The sequence below is a fragment of the Phocoena phocoena genome, chromosome 7, assembly GCF_963924675.1.
Source record: "Phocoena phocoena chromosome 7, mPhoPho1.1, whole genome shotgun sequence".
Lineage (NCBI taxonomy): Eukaryota > Metazoa > Chordata > Mammalia > Artiodactyla > Phocoenidae > Phocoena > Phocoena phocoena.
In genome coordinates, this window is record NC_089225.1 from 2,038,837 (window position 1) to 2,061,147 (window position 22,311).

The 22,311-nt window shown below is 47.7% G+C and overlaps 1 protein-coding gene across 8 annotated transcripts in view; it reads left to right on the plus strand.

Moving 5' to 3' along the window:
- Positions 1-22,212, plus strand: part of CYFIP1 (cytoplasmic FMR1 interacting protein 1) — a 94,414-nt gene extending 72,202 nt beyond the window's left edge. For all 8 annotated transcript variants that reach the window (XM_065880313.1, XM_065880312.1, XM_065880319.1 and 5 more), the window contains 9 exons: positions 3,726-3,813; positions 8,466-8,609; positions 8,868-8,958; positions 11,528-11,658; positions 17,147-17,219; positions 17,757-17,851; positions 18,637-18,875; positions 19,274-19,421; positions 21,398-22,212. In XM_065880313.1, coding sequence (XP_065736385.1) covers positions 3,726-3,813; positions 8,466-8,609; positions 8,868-8,958; positions 11,528-11,658; positions 17,147-17,219; positions 17,757-17,851; positions 18,637-18,875; positions 19,274-19,421; positions 21,398-21,562 — 1,174 coding nt within the window. In that variant the 3' untranslated portion in view covers positions 21,563-22,212. The remainder of the gene's footprint in view (positions 1-3,725; positions 3,814-8,465; positions 8,610-8,867; positions 8,959-11,527; positions 11,659-17,146; positions 17,220-17,756; positions 17,852-18,636; positions 18,876-19,273; positions 19,422-21,397) is intronic.
- Positions 22,213-22,311: the final 99 nt, after the last annotated feature.

Sequence of the window (22,311 nt, forward strand, 5' to 3'; positions counted from 1 at the left end):
GTTGCTCCGCAGCATGTGGGGTCTTCCCAGACCAGGGATCAAACCTGTGTCCCCTGCATTGGCAGGCGGATTCTTAACCACTGTGCCATCAGGGAAGTCCTATGACCACCTTTTAAAAGTAAATGTCTTTTGCTTTTCCTTTGCTTCACTACTGCATCTGAACATCCTATCATGTGTTGGCTTGATCACTACTGTCTTTCAGGCCTAGATTTTTGAGTCTTGATCCAGGGGTGCTGAGCTTCGACCCCGAGGGCAGAAGGGAGGCCCTCCTGTGGCCTGATCATACCTGCTATTGCCATTGTCTGTTTGGGACCCCAGGGTTGGTTTCCTTGTGGGAAATACAGGCCTGTTGCTGGTACATGGAGGTGTGCCATTAGGCCCATCAGCCCAGCCCCATGCAGCAGCAGAGGGCACATGGCCATGGCCACAGAACCACAGGTGAAGGAGCCCTGGTTGGCCTTCTTGGGTCAGGGGGCCCTGGGCCTGGCTGGGCACAATCCACCGGAACCAAACTTTAGAGACTACTCATCCCTGTAAACTCCCTTCTAAGTGCCCAGGTTCTTGAAACAGGTCTTTTTCAAGTTGTTTTAGAGTTGGAATTAACTGAATATTTTTATAGCATAAGTAATGCATCATAATTGTAGAAAAGCTAGAAATCGTGTGTATGTGTGTATATATATATATATATATGGAATAGGTATTGGGGAAAATAATTAAATCCCTAGAGAGTTCCCTTATAAAATGTCTGTCTTCTGGAGCTTTTGCCATGTGGTCGGATATACATGTGTATTTTTTGTTTTGCAGAAATGGACGTTGTTAGGCATACTGTTAAGTGCACATTCTTTTTTCACATCATATGTCGTGACGAGGGGCGTTCTGTGTGTACATACGTGCTTGTCGTGTTTCTGAAAATCTAAGTCATGGCCAACGTTTGCAAGTTTTTCTGTGCTTTGGTCGGTCTGTTTGGAACTTTTAGAATTAATTTCTGTTATGTCCCTTAAATCATTTTGCCTAGTGCTTAGAACTGGCATCTCTAAAGGTGAAATGCAGCTGAACCCCATTATTGGCAAGTTGAGAAAATATGTTCCGGTGGGGGAGGGCATTGGGCAGGGCTATGGAGGTGGTAGAATCAGGCAACACAAGGAGCTGTGATTTTCTTGTGTTATTTTAGGTTGCATTTTTGATTATCTAGCATTTTGTTGCCCTTTAAGGGATTCCCAGAGATCGTGCAAAAGGAACAGTTGAAGATGCTCCCTGGGCCCCCGGCCCCCTTTGTGCCAGCTGCACTGCGTGTGTACAGCATCTGCTTGTTCTGGTCATCTTGGTGACAGCCCGGTGGGTCGAGGGCTCAAAAACAACAGGAGCCCTGTGGAAGGACTGCAAGGGGGGTGGGAGGGGGCTGAAATCTACATGGTGATGAAAACTCAGCACGTGCTGTAAACCTTTCTGTTGAATCACTATGTTTTCTGAAAGATGCTCCAGGCATGATGAGTCATGAGTGTGCAGTTAGGGAAGGGGGTCTATTTCGAGGCCCTGCCTGCCAAGCTGTATCCACGTGGGTGCCCTTCCCTGATCGGGGCCGATGCTAGGGAACAACCCGCCGTCCTAGGCTACCTGTCCTACTGGCAGCAGGAGTCCTGTCAGAGACGAGGTTGCCGGGACTCAGGTCAGGAAGTTGGTGCCGTGTGACCCAGCAACCTTAGCAGGAGTGGAACACCTCCAGGCCGTGTCACTTGCATGGCCTGACAGACACTATGGCATCAGGTGTATAAACTGACGAGAGGCGCCTCTGCCCTGGGTCCCCTTAGCCCGTCCAGCACGAGGTCCACCCTGAAGGGCAGCAAGCAGACGGCTGCCCTCGCCTGGTAGTGCATGCTCCCTGCTGCCCACGCGGCGCTGGTAGGTGGTGGCTTTGCCTCCAACGGGCTGTGCGATTGATTGCACGGGAACCCCGTTTCCCATGCATTGGAGCTGTGACCTTGGGCACGTGTGCTGACAGGGGCCAGCGTGAAGTGACCTCAGTCTCCTTGGGCCCAGAAACCTGAGGCGCAATTCAGAGGGAGCCCTGGCTGCACGCGATGCAGTCTTCACCAGAGCAGCAGCGCTGGAGGCCTCCACCTCTTGCTAGCATTGGCAAAAGCCATTACTCCTGTATTTTTAACAGGTCTTTCAGTGGAACCCTTAGAGCTTCATTATCTGGAAAAGACATTTTAAAATAGCGTTTCGTATGTCCACGATGCATGTGGAAACCTGAGAAGACAGACAAAATTATGCCACCCAGTATCTTAATTCCATGCCTGAGGGTTTTCTGAGAGCTGCTTGCGGGGAAACCAGAACTCCGTCTGTTGCTTGGCGTATCTACTTATTTTGCTACTTATTTCCGATTAATGATTTATGCCTGGTGACTCTGGGAGGTCGCATGGGGTGGCCTGTGACTTAAATTTAACCTGTACAGCTACTAATTGTGATAGCGCGATAACCCTCGAAGTAAGCCAGCAGTTGGGATCAGAGTCGGGCCTTTTTGGCAGGAAGACCACTGAGGAGGGTGTGTCCTCAGTGCAATGTACCACAAGGTTGTCCCCTCACTAGCCATCCGTCCCCTGGTTAGGGTGGTGGCTGCCAAGTTTCTCCACTGGTGTGTTTCCATTTTTCTGTTTGAAATTTATAAGTAACATATAGGGAGATAATCTGAGACTTTACAAACGGTTCCTTGGGGCTTCCCTGGTGGCGCAGTGGTTGAGAGTCCACCTGCCGATGCAGGGGACGCGGGTTCGTGCCCCGGTCCGGGAAGATCCCACATGCCGCAGAGCGGCTGGGCCCGTGAGCCATGGTCGCTGAGCCTGCGCGTCTGGAGCCTGTGCTCCGCAACGGGAGAGGCCACAACAGTGAGAGGCCTGTGTACCACAAAAAAAAAAAAAAAAAAAAAAAAGGGATAATGACAGAACCCAGCCACTCAGCAATGTGATGTTTCCATTTAAATGTGATCAGCTCCACAGGCCACTGTCCTCTCCTCAGATGCAAACATTTGTTTCATGCACAAGTGGTGTTTTGACAGTTACATCCTTTTTTATTTATTAAAGTGCAATATGTGTTAATCAAGTTTTTTGAATTTAATAATCAGCAAATCCGTGAATTTTATCATGCTTCTTTGTAAAAAGTTTTATATGTTTAAATGAACGCTTCTGATTTGAAAGTGTGAGTCGATTTTGACATTTCTGCTTTAAGATCCAAGCATTTGAGTTTTAGTGGCTCCTAATCTGTTATGAAGCCATAGTCTCGTGGCTCTGCAAGTGTGTTTACAGACTCATCTTCTGTCAGTTTGTACCCAGTGACCTGAGTGACCGCATCACTGTCCGAATCTGCCTTCCCACTCCTGTCCCTGCCACCATTGCTGTGTCCAGAGGCCCAGCAAGGCCCAAGTGCCTGCATCATCTCTTTTCAAAAGACTGAATGAAATAGTCCTGGTGCCAAGTTTGGAGACTCTTTTTATGTGCTAGAAGGGCCTCCGGTGTCCTCACTCTGTTCCCGAACTTCAGATACATTTATCATACTTCAGAGTATTTATAGCTCATTCCTAGTATGGGTTTTGATTTCCCAGAATTTTCCTATGTGATGATTAATTGGGAGGAAGATTTAATTGATGAGTAATGGAAAAGTTCTGAATTTTAAGGAACTACCATTAAATTTTTGGTTTTCTTTCTTTTTTTTAAATCTTTCTTGTTTAGATTTGTTCGGACAGTATTACCATTTTCTCAAGAATTTCAAAGAGATAAACAGCCAAATGCACAACCCCAGTATTTGCATGGATCAAAGGTAGGTTCTTTTGTGTTTGTATTACGATTTTTAAGTTCATAGCGAAGCGTATTTTGAAGTTTAATTTGAATGTCTAGTTTCAATAATTTGAATGTATCATGCCACATATAAAATGTTATTGTTTCCTTCAGTTAGCACCCTTCTGAAAAGTAATGTAGTGCTGGGACAGCTTCTGGCCATGTGGTGGGTGTCAGCTATGAGACTGTTGGAAGATTTAAAGGTGTAAAAATATCAAGCCAGAAAAGTTTGTGGAAGAGGCTTGTGGGTGGGGGCCACATCTGTGATGGAGGGGCAGGGTGGCCTGTCCAGCTGTGACACCTTAAAGGGAGGAGCTGAGGTGGGAAGGGGCATGCGGAAAACAGCTGACATCCAGGAACCACAGGACACCCACCACCCCATGAGATGAGGCAGGTTTCCCGGCTGACATGGCTGGATGTGCAGCAGCAAGGGCATTGCTAAAGGTTAGTGTTGTCAGTATTTAAAGTACTCTTACAATTTAATAAGAAAAAGACAAGCGGGGGCTTCCCTGGTGGCGCAGTGGTTGAGAGTCCGCCTGCCGATGCAGGGGACGCGGGTTCGTGCCCCGGTCCGGGAAGATCCCACATGCCGCGGAGCGGCTGGGCCCGTGAGCCATGGCCGCCGAGCCTGCGCGTCCGGAGCCTGTGCTCCGCAACGGGAGAGGACACAGCAGTGAGAGGCCCGCGTACCGCAAAAAAAAACCCCAAAAGACAAGCATTCTGTGCTAAAAAGGAGGCAGGTACATCTGCGTCTGCAAAGTAGGTGCCCATCTCGGAAAAAAAAAGATTAGATTGTTCTTTTTAAAGCGACCAGCTGTGACTGAACTTAAACTTACGGATTTCAGCCTCTTTGAGAAATCGTTCATGTCATGTTTATTCTTAAAACCTAAACCAGTATTTTTTTGTTAGGTCATTTGGACTCCTAACAGAAGTCTAACAAAAGTTTGCGTGAGAAACACCGATGCTGACTCTTCATCTCACATGATACTTTTTTGAGGATCAAAGAAAGGCAGAATGCCGGAACACTGTGCTGTCAGAGCTGAGCCACCCTGTTCCTTGTGAGCATTCAGACGTGTGCTGCTGTGAGGTTAGGGTGTTCGTACCTATGAGAGTATGGGATACACAGGAATCCGATTCAAAAATCCAATCCATTCTTTTGTTAGGAGTGATGAGTGAGGGCTAGTGTCTTATGGTAATAAAATCGACTTAGATGAGTGCCCATTTGTGGCGTTACCTTTTTGGTTCCTGGTAGTATCACCATTCCGAGTGAGCACTCTCTTGAGTACATCACTGATGTTCTCTTTCCTACAAGATAAGTAAGGTTGTCCCTACTTCACAGTTGAAGATGCACAGTGCTGAGGGCATTAGAGAACCCAGGGCACATGACTAGTGAGTCTGGAGCCCTCGTCCACTGGTTTCCAGGCGAGGCCCCAGTCTCTGCATCAGGCGTGGTCAGCAGTGTTTCTTGACTTGAGCTGTGAGGCTCCCCTCCTCTGAGTCTATGTGTTTTATAGTGTAGGATTTGTAATTTTGCCCTCTCCAGAGGTAGTTCCTCCTCACCTTCCTCTGAGTAGGTATGTTGCTCCGGTTGTGTTGTCCCAGGGATGTGCCATCTTTGGGGTGAGTGAGGTCTCCAGGAAGCAGACACTCATCGGCGGGGCCGGGGACTAGGTGTCATTGAGCCCCAGGCCCCAAGCAAGTGAGGGTGGCTTTGGGAGTGAATTTTCCCACTTGTAACATGAGGCCATTTAATTTCACTAATGATTTTCATGTTTTTCAAGCATTAGAACTTATTATCAAGCAAAAACCTCACCCAGAATCCCAGCATTTCTTTTTTTTTTGGGGCTGTGTTGGGTCTTTGTTGCTGCGTGCGGGCTTTCTCTAGTTACAGTGAGCGGGGGCTACTCTTCGTTGTGGTGCGTGGGCTTCTCATTGCGGTGGCTTCTCTTGTTGCAGAGCACGGGCTCTAGGCACGTGGGCTTCAGTAGTTGTGGCTCGCGGGCTCTAGAGCGCAGGCTCAGTGGTTGTGGTGCACGGCCTTAGTTGCTCCGCGGCATGTGGGATCTTCCCGGACCAGGGATGAAACCCGTGGGCAGGCAGATTCTTAACCACTGTGCCACCAGTGAAGTCCCAGAATCCCAGCATTTAAAGCACAGTTTAGGGACACTGCTTTGGGAAAGCAAGTGTTCTCTTGCTACAAGTAATAAGCCCTTCCTTCTCTGGATTAAAAAATAATAATAAAGCACAGTTGGTGCTTTGAGGAGGGGATGGCAGGGGGCAGGTTGTGTCTGAGCCCACAATGAAGATATGGTCTTTCCAAGTCTGATAGGGTTGTAGGGATGAATGTGAGACAGGCATTTGGCAGTGTCTCCACCTTGGTGAATCTTGCATTTGATCATTGGTTTGGACTCAGACTTTCTGTGTTGATGGTCCTAGGACCACCTGCACATTTGGTGATTCTCCAGAAGGATTCATTCACAGCTGCAGTTTATTACAGCTAAAGGACACAAAGCAGGATCAGCAAGGGGGAAAGATGCATCTGGTGGTTATGGAAGCAGGTGCAGGCTTCCAGTGGTCCCTCATGGGGGTCGCATGGGATGTACAGGGTGATCCTGCCCAGGAAAGAGAAGCTCACAGGAACACCCGGGTCCAGGGCTAGGGGCATAGACACAGCCACCTGTATGACTGGCCCAAGTTACTGCAATCTCAGAATCCCCAGAAGGAAAGGAGGGGCTTGCCATAAATCACTATTTGTACAAACAACCTAGACAGGCTCGTACAGCATGGTTAAGTGTCCCAAGTGTAGAAAACAACGGTATCAATCGGCAACATAGGCAACATTTCAAGGGCTGAGTTCCCGGGAGTTGCAAGCAGGCCTCCTGAGGATATTCATTCAGGGCTGAGCAACTAGACTTCTGCCAGTTCTTCAGAATCCTTGCTGTCCTGATGTGGTTCTCTGTGTACATAGAGGAAATATTTAAGACAATTATAAAAAGGGAAGGGGGAAGGTTATAGGGACCTAAAAGCAGGTGAGAGTGGTACATTTCACTCAAAGTAGTAACATGTTGATAACAGTAGGTTGTGATAACTTACATAACGTATAATGTAAGACCGGGAACATCACTGAAAGGCCTGTGCAAAGAGATACTTTCAAAAATACCACAGTTAAATCACAACAGAATTCTAAAAAATGTTTAAATGACCCACAGGAAGACAGGAAGAATGAAACAGAGACTAACTTAAAAACCATAATTACATTACATGTAAATGTATTAAATGTAAGTGGTCTAAAGACAGTTAAAAAGGCAGAGGGATTGACAGAGTGGATTAAAAAATATGACTGTATAAGAAACTCACTTCAAGTCGATGATGTATGTAGGTTAAATGTAAAAGGATGGAAAAAGATGTATCACACAAACAAGCAGAAGAAAGCAGAGTGACTGAGTATAGGATAAAGCAGATTTCAGAGCAAAGAATATTACCAGGGACAAAGAGGGAGGGACATTACATAATGATAAAAAAGTCAAGCCACCAAGAAAATATAGCAATCCTAAATGTTTATGCACCCAACAACAGAGTTTCAAAATACTTGAAGCAAAAACTGACATAAGTGAAAGGAGAAATGAACAACTCCACAGTTGTAGTTGGGGAAGTCAACATTCCTTTCACTTGGTAATCGAAAGAATAAGTACACAGAAAATCAGCAACAAAAAAGAATGAACGCCATCAACCAATAGGATGTTATTGATGTGTGTAGAACACTCCATCCAACAACAGCAGAACATACATTCTTTTCAAGTACCCATGGAGCATTCTCCAAGATAGATCATACCCTGGGCCATAAAACAACATCAACAGAATTCAAAGAACTGATATATTATAGAGTGTGTTATCTGACCACAGTGATCTCAAGCTAGAAATCAGTAACAAAGAGATGACAAGAAAATCAGAAATTAACACATTTCAAATGATCCTTAGGGCAAGGGGAAGTCTCAAGGGAAAGTTTTTAAAAAGACATTGACCTAAATGAAATGCAAATATATCAGAATTTACGGGGTGCAGCTAAAGAAGTGCTGAGAGGGAAACACGTAGCACTGAATGCTTACATTGGGAGTCTCCCTGATAGGTGTGCAGACGCCTGTGTCCTTAGACAAGCTTGGACGTCCCGTCTGACAAGAAACCACCCTGACTACCTTTCTCGCCTGCCCCCCCTGCAGGGGCTGCTGTCCCCCACTCCCTGCATACCCCACTGCCTCATCAGAGTCTATCCTTGGTGTCTCCCTCAGGAGACTGGGAGCAGTAACATGGGGGCAGCAGTGAGGCCCTGAGATACATTCATTTCTCATTCCAGAACCTCAGAATGTCTTCTGTAGGACTGGCAGTTTAATAAATGTTGAAGAACCAAATGGTTTTGTATTCTTCCTTCTATTTTAGCAAGCTTGGTTTTTACGTCTTTAAGTTGGAAACATAGATTATACCAATAAAGGGCAGTCCAACAGGTTCTCTGGATGCCTCCACCTGAGGGCACTGTGTGCTAATGCACTTTACGTATGGATTCTTCATCTTCACCTGTGCGTGGGGCTACGTTGAAAACCCTGGCAACTTCCGTCAAGCGCTGGCCTTCTCTGTCCCCAGGCTTTGAACCTGGCCTACTCAAGCATCTACGGCAGCTACCGGAACTTTGTGGGGCCTCCACACTTCCAGGTCATCTGCCGGCTGCTCGGCTACCAGGGCATCGCAGTGGTCATGGAAGAGCTGCTGAAGGTGGTCAAGAGCCTGGTATGTTTCCCTCGGTGGGCTTCCTTCCCGGGCTGGGGGGTGGTGGTGGTGGGAAGGATTCTGCACACGATTCTTGTGTGGGGAGGGGCCTTCCATTCCATCTCTCACCTCAGTCTCCACGCGTGAGATTTCCCCTCCAGCCAAAGTCCCGGGTCGTTACCGTGCATTTGACTAACAGACTTCTTTTCAGAAGTGCCCGTCACGCCCACAGCCTGCGTGGTGGTGTGGCTGGTGGCTGACACAGCCCATCTCTCACAGCTGCAAGGCACAATCCTACAGTACGTGAAGACGCTGATGGAGGTGATGCCCAAGGTCTGCCGGCTGCCGCGGCACGAGTACGGCTCCCCTGGTGAGCACAGCGTCTCCCTGGGGTGCACAGGGAGGGACAGTGTCAGCCATAAGCCCCAGTAAGGGAAATCAAGTCGGAAATCACTGATAAGGATCAGATCTGCCTTCCCCGGGTGGGAGGAGGTGGGGAGCCCAACCAGAGCCTGATTGTTTCCAGCAGAAAAAACCAGCCAGCCTTTCAACCAGGAGCACGTGTGCAGGAGGGTGTATAGGAGTTGCCGTTTGGGGTGGGAATGCTGGGTGGGGAGTGAGGGCTGTGAACCCTGTGCACCTTGGCTCTCCTACAACACCAGGATCTTGAAGATCGCTGACCAGGGAGGGGCAGGGAGCTCCACTGCCAGGTCCAATTGCCCAGAGGCCTCAGAGGCAGCCCCATGCAGGGGTGCTGCTTCCCCTGACAGCGCAGCCCGTCTTTCTTTCTTCCTGGAAGCCTCGCTCTAATTGAGAGCCTGTCTTATTGGCTAGCTGGCCGTAGGGCCCTCGGGCAGATGTGCCCTTTGGGGTGCCAGACAGACCTGCATGGCCTGACCAGAGCGGATTTGGGGCTCTCCATGTGAACAGCCTCCGTGACCTCAGAAAACATCGTTCGTGATAAAATTGGACTACAGGAACCCTTATCTCTTAACAAAACTGCCTTTTGTCTCATATTCGTTACTATTTTCTTTTTTTTTTTTTTTTTTGCGGTACGAGGGCCTCTCACTGTTTTGGCCTCTCCCGTTGCGGAGCGCAGGCTCAGCGGCTATGGCTCACGGGCCCAGCCGTTCCACGGCATGTGGGATCTTCCCGGACCGGGGCATGAACCCGTGTCCCCTGCATCGGCAGGCGGACTCTCAACCACTGCGCCACCAGGGAAGCCCCGTTACTACTTTCTTAAAAGCTGGACAACTATCTTATTAAGTGACTTGGGCCCACACGTGGGTCACCCATGAGAGACTGTTCTCATGGGTAGTCGGCTGGTGTGGCTGAGCCCCCAGATGTCGCTGGCACTGCCCAGGGCTATTGGTGTTTAAGGAGACAGTGAGATGACCCATTTGGCCCCTGGGAAGGGACATAACGGTTGGTCTGGCCTGGCTTCGGAGGATCTCAGAAAACAGATGAGTAACATTGGGATAATAAAACTGTTGCTCAGATCCTGGCTAGAGGTGGAGATTTTAAAGGTGGATATTTTAAATGTCAAATACAAGCCATTTAGGCCAAATCCAAAGCTGGTCTGGGGCAGAGCTGTGGACTTCAGGGCTGCTCTCTGAACGTCCTCGCCCAGCTGGCCTGGCACCACCATGTGGATAGTGCCATGCTGCTGGGAGCACCCCTGCTCTCTCGTGCCCATTTTGGGGTGGACCGCAGAGAGGAAAGGATGGCCTCTCAGGCAGGCAAGGCTGTGGGGTCCGTGCTGAACGGCATTCAGGGCCTGACCTCTTGAAATGAGGGGTTTGAAGTCATTTACGTTTCTGAGTTTGTTCTCCTCAGGGTTGTTGTGGCTGTTCTAGGTCTTCTGCGAGACTATAAATTCTGGAGTCAGCTTGGGGATTTTTGACTGTATCAGCATTGAATGGATAGATTGAGTTCTTTCCAGACTATGCCTTGTGCCTTTTCCTGCCTTATTACAACATCCAGGGCCTCCAGGACAGTGGTGAAATGTGTGTCTTGCTCTGGAGCTCTGGGAGAAGGTGTGGAGATTCACCACTGAGTGTGACAATAGCTAGCTACAGGGTTTTTGTAGATGTCCTTTATCAGGCTAAGTACATTCCCTTCTGTGCCTGTGAAGGGATGCTGAATTTTACCAAATACCTTTTCTACCTCTGCTGGAGATGACAGTGTGGTCTTTCTCATTTATTGCGACGTGATGCCTCCTCTGAAGATACAGGCAGACCTTGGAGATATTGCAGGTTTGGTTCCAGATAACCGCAATCAAGTGAATATTGCCATAGAGCAAGCCACATGAATTTTTTAAATTTCCTGGTGCATATAAAGTTATGTTTACGCTGTACTGTAGTCTATTAAGTGTGCAATGACACCATGCCTTATGAAACATACATATCTTAATTAAAAACACTTCATTGCTAAAAAATGCTAACCATCGTCTGAGCCTTTAGCAAGTCGTGATCTTTCTGCAATAGTAACATCAAAGATCACTGATCCCAGATCACTGTAACAACTACAATAATAATGAAAAAGTTCAAATATTTCAAGAATTACCAAAATGTGACACAGAGACATGAAGTGAGGAGACGCTGTTGGGAAAACGGCACCTATAGACTTGCTCGATGCAGGGCTGCCACAGATCTCCAATTTGTAAAAATCAGTATCTGCGAAGCACAGTAAAACAAGCCATGCCTGGACAGGGTTGACAGAGAAAGAGGCATCGGAGCTGAGGCCCAGCACTCAGGTGCTGGACAAACCACCAGTGCAGGGAAGGTGCTGGGGTCAGGAGACGTGCGGCCATGTCCCTGTGGGCACGATGGCAGTGGGAGAATGCTCAGTGCTCCCGGCCGTGAACCCCAGGCTGCTCCCTGTGGGGCTCCCTCCCCTCCAGCCACCCCCAGCCCCACACTCACTCTGTGCCACCACAGGCATCCTGGAGTTCTTCCACCACCAGTTAAAGGACATTGTTGAGTATGCAGAGCTGAAGACGGTGTGCTTCCAGAACCTACGGGAGGTAGGCAACGCCATCCTCTTCTGCCTGCTCATAGAGCAGAGCCTGGTGAGTGCCCCGCCCCGCCCCGCGTCCCGCCAAGCCCCCTCCCCACGGGTGATAGATCAGGCCGAGCTTTAGACGCTTGATTCAGTGGGGTTATTTAGTGGCGGAAGGGGAGCAAGTATCGTAAAGCACCCATCTTTTCTCATGACTGTTTAGACTTTAATTTGAATTTGTTCCCTACAACTGGAAAACAGAAATGCAATGCAGTTCATCATTTAAGAATGTTTTATTATATAGTATTTGTTGCATCTAAATTAACATATGTGATATACACGTAAGGTAAAAGCACTGCTGCCTAGGGGAACTGTGTATGATGGAAAGTTCCACAGCTGAGGCTGTGGAGCCCTCAAAGTGTGGCTCCGTGTGAAGAACTGATTTTTAAATTTTGCTGAAATTTTTTTTACATTTAAATAATTGCATGTGCCCCATGCCTACTGCAGTGGACAGCATAATAAAGCAAACACCAGGAGCCCACCACCACTAGGAAAGCACACATGGGACCCCCACTTTCTCCACTGATTGCCTCCTGGTGGTGTCATTTAGCCTCTCCCTCTGTCCACTGTAGACCATGTCACCTGACAGTTCTGCACTGAGAGCCTCCGAGAGTGTAGCACGGACTCTTGGTGGCCTCACTCTGCCTTTCCCTCAGGACTAGAGAGCCGGCTGTCTTCCCTGGTGCTGGCCTCTTCCCGTCCTGTTAAATGCTCCGTTTGTATCTTTTGTCCATTTTACTACAATTTGTGTATCTTCTGTATGTTACACTTAAATGCAAATACCTCCCCGTTTTTGGCTTGTCTTTCCACTCTAACCGTGGTGATGTTTGGTAAACTGATACTCTTAATTTGAGTGTAGTCTCTCTCTGTTTTTTTTTTTTTTTCCTAATGGTTAGCACTTTCTGTATCTCTTCAAAGAAGTCCTTTCCTACCTAGGGGTCATAAAAATATTCTTTCATATTTTCTTCTAAAGGTTTTGGGTGTTGCTTCTCTTTAGTTTATAATCCTTCTGGAGCTGGTTTTTGTGTGTAGTGAGATGTGGATGAGGTTCTTTCTTCCTCTGTGGGGTAACCAGTTGTCCCTCCTCCAGTGGCCGAAGGAAGACTCCTTTCTTTGCTGGTCAGCAGTGTCACTCTGTCATCCTTCAGCTTTTTGTGGATGTGCTGGTCTGTTTCTTGGCTTTCTTCCTCATTCCACCGGTCTGTGTGTCTGTCTGTGGCTTCTAAAACATCTTACTCATGGTAGCTGTAACTTAAGTCTTGACACCGGACAGGACGTGCTCCTAACCTTTTTCTTCTTCAAGCACATGCTCCCTCTCTGTGGATCTTTGCTCTGCTCTGAAAGTATTAGAATTGGCTTGCCAAATGCATTGAAAAAGCATATTGGCATTTGGATGGGAATTGTTTTACATTTCTGGCTCCGTCTGGGGAGCTCCTCTGTTACTTCTTAAAGCAGTCTCTTGTCTCCGGGGCCCTGGCAGCTTGGCAGAGGCGAGGTCGTGTTTTGCAGTGACCGGGGCTGGGGTGCCCGTACACTGTGCAGGGCGTGGCAGTCAGACTGCCAGGCCTGTAGGGGCTGAGCCACTGGACTGGCCCTCTTACACCCAGGTACACAAAAAAGAAAATATGTTGGCTCTCATGTCAGGGAGCCCAAGGTTGGGTACAGGGTACAGCCTCCGGTCAGGACCCGCATCTTCTGGCTTCCCCTCTGCTACTCTGCTCCCTGGAGACCCTTTCCATGTGGTGCCAGAGATGGGCAACTCCCAGCCCCTCACTGTCCCACTAGCTGTGGCTCATCCCAGCACACCTCCCCTGCAGCAGGAGTGGTGGTGCAGGGCCGGCGGGCGGCTCCCTGAAGAGCTGGTGTCCAGGGCAGCCTCACTCTAGGAACAGCTGAGAGAGAACTGAATCTCTTATCTTTCACGTGTATTTCCATGTGAATTTTTAACAAACAGATAAGTTAGGGAAAATTCCTTTAAATAGTAATCACTCATCATGAATCTTAAAGATTTAATATAGGAAAATTCCCTTCATGAGTGACTTGTCCTGAAACACACACATAAAGGGAACACTTGGACATTTGTTGGCTTCTGGAAGGAGTGTGATCCTGCGTTAGAAACTCAGGGAAAGAGAAATCTGGAACTGATGTGATCCTTCCCTGCCCAGACCCTTCAGTAATTCCTATTGTCTATACCTGGACACCAGTGCAGCCCTTCCGAGGCGTCCAGCACTCTCAAAGCACCACACCCCCGCCCTTCCCAGGCGTCCAGCACTCTGGATGGCCCCCTGCAGTTCTGGAGGACCAACCTCAGCAGTGGCTGGACCTTCCAGGTCTCAGGAGCCAGGTGAGTGCTGGGCCTCGGCACCCAGGTGACACAGATCCCCAGTGTCTCTTCCCTTCTGAGACCAGGGCCTGGGTCTCAAGTTTACACCCTGTACTGGGCTCCCTTGAGTGACAAGCACAGTGCTGGGCATCTAGGAAAGACATTAAGTCAGTTGATCTTAAAGCAAACTTTGGCTTATGAGTGGACGGATGTTTCTGAAACAATAGATAAAAAGGTCATCTACAACTCAGTTGAGTGCCATTTTCTTTTCACTGCAGATTCCATGGCCCATGAGTGGCCCCTGGACACGGTGGCTCTACCTGCAGGAATCTCTGTCCCCACCCCCTCCTGCCCTCTGTGCACCATCACCCTTTGCTTCCTCCTTCCCCCCTCACCTGTCAGAGCACCTTATGGCAGTGGCAAGAAGCCGCACACCTTGTGTTGGGCAACTCTGCTCCCAGGCCCTGCCCCAGACTGGAATTTTGTGGTCTTGCGTTTGTCCTTTTGGAAATAAGGGGTGCTGTTTTCCAGTACCAGGGTGGGACTCTGTAAGATGAAAGATGCATTTTCTCACTCCATCTCATCAAACCCAGTTTCCAGACACTGATCTCTCCTTGGTGGTTGTTTTGGTGTCTCCAAGGAAAGTGGTAATGAACTGTGTTTGGCATTTGTGTGGACTCCCATTAATATAAATGGAGATGTTAAGTGTAGATGTGTTCTTGAAATTGTCACATTAGAAAAGTGGGGTAACCGTCACCCAGCTGCAGGGGGCACTGAGCCTGTGGTGAGGCCCCCAGGGTATTGGTGGCCCCAGCTGGCACCAAGATTTGGTTCGGTAACCAACAATGTTGATCCTACTCTGAACCTCTGCATTGGATAGATGCGTCTACCTTTCTGAAGAAGGGTTTTTTGTTTTGTTCTTTAAATTCTGCTCTTTAAGCCCAACCTGAAATTTTTGGTGATATAGTTCTTCTTAGCTTATATGTGTATGTGTGTGTTTACTGAACTTTTTGTTTCAGAATAGTTTTAGATTGCTTGTTTTCGGGGTTTTAAAAAATAAATTTACTTATTTTTGGCTGCATTGGGTCTCCATTGCTGCGCGCGGGCTTTCTCCAGTTGCGGCAAGAGGGGGCTACTCTTCATTGCGGTGCACGGGCTCTAGAGCGCAGGCTCGGTAGTTGTGGCTCGTGGGCTCTAGAGCGCAGGCTCAGTAGTTGTGGCGCACAGACTTGATTGCTCCGCAGCATGGGGGATCTTCCTGGACCAGGGCTCGAACCTGTGTCCCCTGCATTGGCAGGCGGATTCTCAACCACTGTGCCACCAGGGAAGCCCTGCTTGTTTGTTTTTAATACTGGATTTTATAGCCATTCTGCCTCTTTCTCTGGCTCGGTTTGGGTGCAGAAATTTGAGTTCATTGTCAGTGACACCTGGAAGCTGTACTGATAGCCAAGTGGTCCCTCTAAAAGTGGTGTTGCCAGCAGGCAGCTGCTTTTACCACCTATAGAGCCCTCCATCTGTGTGGCTCTGCCCCAGCCGTTCCACCCAGCAGCCCTCTTCCCTCATCAAAGTTTCCCATCCCCCATCCATTGGCCCAGCCACTTTCTTGCAGTTAGTCACCTTACAGGTGCCCTCCAACCCCCTCTTGGTGCAGATGGGCTGATCGCCCGTCTCCACTTGGCTTTTTTCACTTGACAGTAAATATATTTTGGAGATCACTCCACATCAGTAAGTGGTGACGTTCCTCAGCCTCTCTTAGCTGCGTGGCACTCCACGGACGTTGCCCCCATGCTGTGTTTGCATGCTGTGCCGTCGCTGTCTGACGCCTTCCTTCTTTAAGCGTGTCCTCTTTCGGCCACCACGCCTTCTCCTAGTGCAGGGGGCCTGGGGACCAGGTCCTGTGTGCTCTGGCCAAGAGGGGCTCCCATCACGTGTGTGCTGCGTGAAGAACTCGTATTGTTGCTGGACTTGGGCACAGGAGACGGGGTGGAGGTCAGCCTCCCTCTGGAGGGTTCTGGAGGAGCAGGGGTGGCTGATTGGCTGCTGCACCGGGCTTACGTTAGGTGACGATGGGACCCTCACTTGATGGGTGCAGAAAGCCTTCTCTTCCTCCTCTTGGTCTTAGCCTTGCTTTCATCTTTGGGGAGATCCTCAGAAGGGAAACTCTCATCAGTTAGTATGTTTTGACTCTCTGATAACCATTTCTTTAACAGTTTGTTTTATTAAGGTTTCAGGATGGGTGTTGCATAGGAGGCATGAGAGCCCGTTCTCGTCTTCCGCCTTTTTGCCCTGCGGTGAACGCACCGTGGTCTAAGGAGCTTTCCCTTGTTTACGGGCCCTCGGACTCGGGAAGGGCGCCCTGTTCTCGCCCATCTTTGGGTTCACGCTGGGCTTTTAGGAGTTCTGCAACCCCTGTGACATTGGAAGTAAACTTTCTCCCTGCATTGCATTGTTCTGGAGGTCTTGTGTAGCGTGGCGTGTTTTGGTTTTTTTTTTTGCGGTACTCTCATTGTCGTGGCCTCTCCCGTCGTGGAGCACAGGCTCTGGACGCGCAGGCTCAGCGGCCATAGCTCACGGGCCTAGCCACTCCGTGGCATGTGGGAGCTTCCCGGACCAGGGCACGAACCCGTGTCCCCTGCATCGGCCGGCAGACTCTCAACCACTGCGTCACCAGGGAAGCGCAGCGTGGGGTTTTATTGCCTCTTTAAAGGAGTTGGTGATCCAACAACAGGTTCAGAGCGACTGCTCAGAACCTTGTTTTCGGCTCTGTGGGGAATCGCTGACGCTGCCCCTTCCTCCTGCCTTCTGCGCTGTTTACACAGGAAGCACCTCCTTCCTATCTCTGCACGGAGGGCTGCAAAACTGTAAATACGAAGGCCACGTTCAGTTCTGGGTTTACTCATGTCTCTGTTTAAATTAGTCAAAAGTAAGTAAAAATGAAAATTCAGTTCCTTAGCCACATTCCAAGTACTTAATTGCCACATGTGGCTGGTAACTACCTTAACAACACAGCTAGGGGACATTCCCATCATCCCAGACTCCTGTTGCGCAGTGCTGTTTGCAGTGTTTAATTTACACTAAATGCCAAAGATGTGCCTTGTTTTCAGTGCCTGATTTCTCTGTCCATTTTTGCTGTGAGATAAGCTTCGTAACACAGCCTTCTTTTTCTTTGTTCTAGTCTTTAGAAGAAGTATGTGACCTGCTGCACGCAGCCCCTTTCCAGAACATCTTACCAAGAGTCCACGTGAAAGGTGAGCCAGCCCTCTGACCAGGGCAGGGATGCATGTCTGTGTGGCCAGAGAGTTCTCTTTAGTTACAGGCCAGCTTTGTTTGAGTTTCGTGCCTGTTCAGTCATAACCTGGGGTAATTGGTAACATAAGGTAGTTAAATGAGTATCAAATAACGGAAGTATTTAGGGCTGAAATGCTGTGCCTTGGATGTGCTTCAGAATAGCACGGAAGCAGAGGTGTTGGGTATCTATGAAAGAAGAGTGCCATCTCATGACTGTTGCAGCAGATGGGCACAGAGGGTTCACTGTACTGTGCTGTTTTTGATTATATTTGGATTTTTCAGTAAGTTTTTAAAAGTGAATATTGAACAGAAAATCAATTCTCTGAGTTAAAATAGCAAATGAGCCAGTTCCATGAAAGAATTTTCAAAGAGAACCTACATGTGTAACGTTAAACATTTTTCATTTGGTTGGTTTTTGTTTGTTTTGACAAAATTAAACTTGTGCAGTTGTTATTCATACAAAGGAATAGAGTATAAAATATTTTTTTCCACTGCAGAGGGAGAGAGACTTGATGCCAAAATGAAAAGACTAGAATCAAAGTATGCCCCACTGCATCTTGTCCCTCTAATCGAAAGACTGGGAACCCCTCAGGTAATGCATGTTGGGGCTGCTGTCACTGCCGTGAGCTGGGCCCACACATTAGGCCACTGGCGGGGTTGGGGCTTGAGAGCACGGGCTCTGGGTGAGACCCAGCCCTGAAGCGTCGTGAGGGGGGACGAGCCCGCTCAGCGGCTCAGGCCCCAGTGTCTCAAGTGGGGCTCGTAACAGGACCTTGTCACAGGGTGGCCGGGAAGTCTGAATGAGCTAACACGTGGACGGGACTTAGAACATCACCTGGCACGTGAGACAGACACAGAAAACGTCGCTGTTTTTGTTGTCCGTCCCTTCACGAAGAAGGCCTTCTCATAGGTTTTTAAGAACAGAAAGCAGGGAGGAGTTCCATGAACTTAGACCAGCTACATCAGAATCTCTCAACCTCAGCACTGTCGCCATTTTGGACGAGATAATTCTGTGTTGTGGGGATTGTCCTATGAATTGTAGGACATTTAGCAGGATCCCTCTACCCACTAGATGCCACTAGACCCACCCCAAGCTGTGTCAACCAAAAATGTCTCCACACATTGCCAGATGTCCTCTGGAGACAAATCACTCCCCGTTAAGAACAGCTGTACTCGAACGTTCTCAACTCTGAAATACGTTTAGTGTGGTAAGACATACGGGTAATAGCTGACGTATTTATTTTGTTGGTACTTCTTTCTAAAAACCCTCTTCTGCAAGCTGGGATAGTTTCCAGTGAGTCAAAAACAAAACTGGAGTACTTTAGGTTCAGCACTCTAGCCTCCTGCCATGCCCGTGACATTTTGTCCTTCCTACAGCAAATTGCAATAGCAAGAGAGGGGGACTTGCTGACGAAGGAGCGCCTCTGCTGTGGCCTGTCCATGTTTGAAGTCATCCTGACTCGGATCCGGACCTTTCTGGACGACCCCATCTGGCGTGGGCCCCTGCCCAGCAATGGGGTCATGCACGTGGATGACTGTGTCGAGTTTCACAGACTGTGGAGCGCCATGCAGTTTGTCTACTGCATTCCTGTGGGAACACACGAGTTTACAGTCGAGTAAGCACGTGTGCTCGGGGCGAGGTGGGGGAGAGAACCTGGCGCCGGGCTAACACAGGGGACCACCTTCCTCTGGAAACGGACCCCCAAATTGCTGAGCTGCTATAAAGCTGCTCAAGTGGGGGCTCTTGCCTGAGGCCCAGCAAGTGCCTCAGGGCTGGGCTTCTGGAGTTCTCTGAACTCATGGAAACTTGTGCAGGTCAGGTGTACATTTTGCTAGATAGGAGGGCTGCAACTTCATGAACTCATTCTTCATGGAGGAGCCACAGTTTGCCAGAGGAAGCCCAAAGAGGTGTTTACCAGGGGCACACCTCTGCTCAGCATTCCAGGCGGGGCACACAGGTGGTTTGGTCGCTGGAACCTGATGGCTCATCCTACCTACTGCTTCTCGTCCCCAGGCAGTGTTTTGGCGACGGGCTCCACTGGGCTGGCTGTATGATCATTGTGCTTCTTGGGCAGCAGCGGCGCTTTGCTGTACTGGATTTTTGCTACCATCTACTCAAAGTCCAAAAACATGATGGCAAGGATGAAATTATCAAAAACGTGGTATGTGGAAGTTTCACAAAAAAAGATACTTTCTAGTCATTGTAAGTCGTTTTTCTGGGAATGTTTCTCATGCCAGGACAACTGAAGCATTCTTTTCACTCCCCAAATGAATCTAATAGAATTAGTAAGTAATAGAGTCTGGTACTGAAATACTAATGGTTCCATTTTCCTTCTGTTTTCAAGGTATGTAGACCTACTTCAAATTATAGAGCCTTGTAAGATCTGCAGTTTCAGATTATTGGCATACCCTTCAAGTCTTCTGGCTCCCTTCACTGTAGTTAAAGTGTGTTTGGGGCTTTTTTGTGTTTTATGGATTCTTTGTAATTGAATTCCAGAAAATACTCTGCCATTATCTTTTCAAATATTTTAGTTTTTCTTCCATTTTGGGACTTCAGTTAGATATGTGTCAGACGGACTTATCTGGTCTCCACTTAATATCTCAGTTTTCAAGGCCAGAAGTCGGGTACAGCACAATTCAGCTGGGTCCTCCATTTACAGTTTCACAAGTTTCACAAGTTTCAGTGTGTCTGTAGGGCTGTGCTCCCTTCTGGAGCCTCTGGTCATGGATCTGCTTCCAGACTCATTCAGGTGGTTGGCTCAATTCAGTTCCTTACAGTTGGAGAACTGAGGTGTCCATTTCCTTTTCCTTGGCTTTCTGGGCTGTACCCAGAGTACTGTCTTCATTTAACTAACTCACTTCAGCTCAGTCTGACCTGCTGTGCTTTTACTTTCGAGAGTCATTAGTTTATATTTAAAATGTTGATTTGCTTCTTCTTCAAATCTTGGTAGTAATTGATAATTTTATCTTCTTCATGGAATTTTTTTCCAATTTTTATTTCTTTACACATTTCATGTATCTTATCTTCTTTTTTAGTTCTAGTATCTGAGGCCTCGAGGGATATCTAAAACTCTGAAATGTTCCACTGTGTTGGACTTTTTCTTTTTGTCTGCATCAGGTCTTAGTTGCGGCACGCAGGATCTTTGCGGCACGCGGGATCTCACTGCGGCACACAGGCTCTTCGTTGCGGCACGCAGGTTTCTCTCTAGTTGTGGCACACGGGTTTTCTCTCTCTAGTTGTGGCACGCAGGGTCCAGAGCACGTGGGCTCTGTAATTTGAGGCATGCAGACTCTCTAGTTGAGGTGCGCGGGCTCTGTAGTAGTTGTGGCGTGCAGGCTTAGTTGTCCCGCTGCATGTGGGATCTTAGTTCCCTGACCAGGGATCAAACCAGCGTCCCCTGCATTTGGAAGGCAGATTCTTTACCACTGGACCACCAGGGAAGTCCCTGTGTGTTGGATTTTATTTATTTGGCAGCTCTTGTTTGATAGGGTTTTTCCCTAGGATTTTCATTTACTGTTCATCTCCCAGAATTATTACCAACTTGGGACCACTTTAGCCTAATGAGAGGTCCAGGCTTCATGGAGAGTCTCCAGGTGTAGTCCACCTTGCTTACTGCCCAGGCTGTCTCCTCATCCCACTGCTGCTGGTGGCATCTATCCCTGAGGAGTCCTGGCTTTTGCTTTACTTCCTGCATAGACAGAACCAGCAGTGCTTGTGTTTTTTTTAATCCGGTTCTATTATAGCATGAAGGTCTGTCAAAGCATCCTGTCCACAATAACTGGAAATATTTAAAACTTGTGTTATTACTAGTTTACTGGTCTTTCCCCATTGTCCGTATTATCTTCATCTTTACATTCCTGGCTTTTAGGAGGTGTCCTATAGGTTCTTAATACCTGTTTGTTGAATAAATAGGTCTTTAAGTTTCACAAATGAATCTACAGTTAGTAGCATGAAACCAACAGAGAAATGTTGCAAAATATATTCATCGGTCCAATAGTTACATTAATGAGATGGTATGTGTCAGTAGTTTGCTATAATTTTTCTGAGAAAATATGAAAATCCTGACATTTTGACACATGAAGAATAAATGTGTAACTTTTATTAGTAAAACATCCTAATTTTAACTGTTGTATGTAGCCTTTGAAGAAGATGGTGGAGAGAATTCGCAAGTTCCAGATTCTGAATGATGAGATTATCACTATCTTGGACAAGTACTTGAAGTCGGGCGATGGAGAGAGCACGCCTGTGGAACACGTTCGCTGCTTTCAGCCACCTATCCACCAGTCTCTGGCCAGCAGCTGAGGGCATGTGTATCACCTGTTTTTGAAGAGTCCCAGTACTGGCTGCATTTAAGAACTATTAAGGGCATGTTTTTCTTTCCATAAACTAGTTAGATTTTTAGGAACTATTTTTCAGTATCTCTGTGCCTGTTAAAGGGGGTGTTTTCAATCTAAAAGCTTAATTTTATAAAGTTGACTTATTTTTCTACACTAAAATTGTATATACTTTTGGTAATTGGGAAGTCAGAGGATTTGGCTGCTGAGGGTTGCCATCATGTCCTTACAAAATTATTTTCCATTTTTCTATGGAATGTTCCAACAGCTAGCTATGTTATGAAGTGCTGCTGAGTTCATCCATTTATCCTTTAACAAAGGATCCGTAACATTTAGGGAAAGACTTGTGAACTTAAGCAAGAACCTTAATTACCAGCTAATTGTGATAAAACCCATTACCAATTAGAATTAAACTTCATGATTATTTAGGTTTTGTTTAGGGGTTTTTCCACTTTTTTTATGAAAACCTTTTCTAAGTCATTTGTTTCTTTCCCCTTTTTGTGTCAGTATTTCAGAAAATAGTGAACTTGATTTCTCTGCTTCTGCTAAATCCAGTTGTGACAAAATCTAATTTGTGAGGTATGATTTAAAGGTTACAGAAATAAAACTAATGAAACCCGTTTGTGTTCATTTACTGTGACCCTCCCTATGAGCCCTGGCTTGGGCAAGGTACCTCTCTCTCCTCACTCAAGTGCACAAACCAGGCCAGGAGTCTAG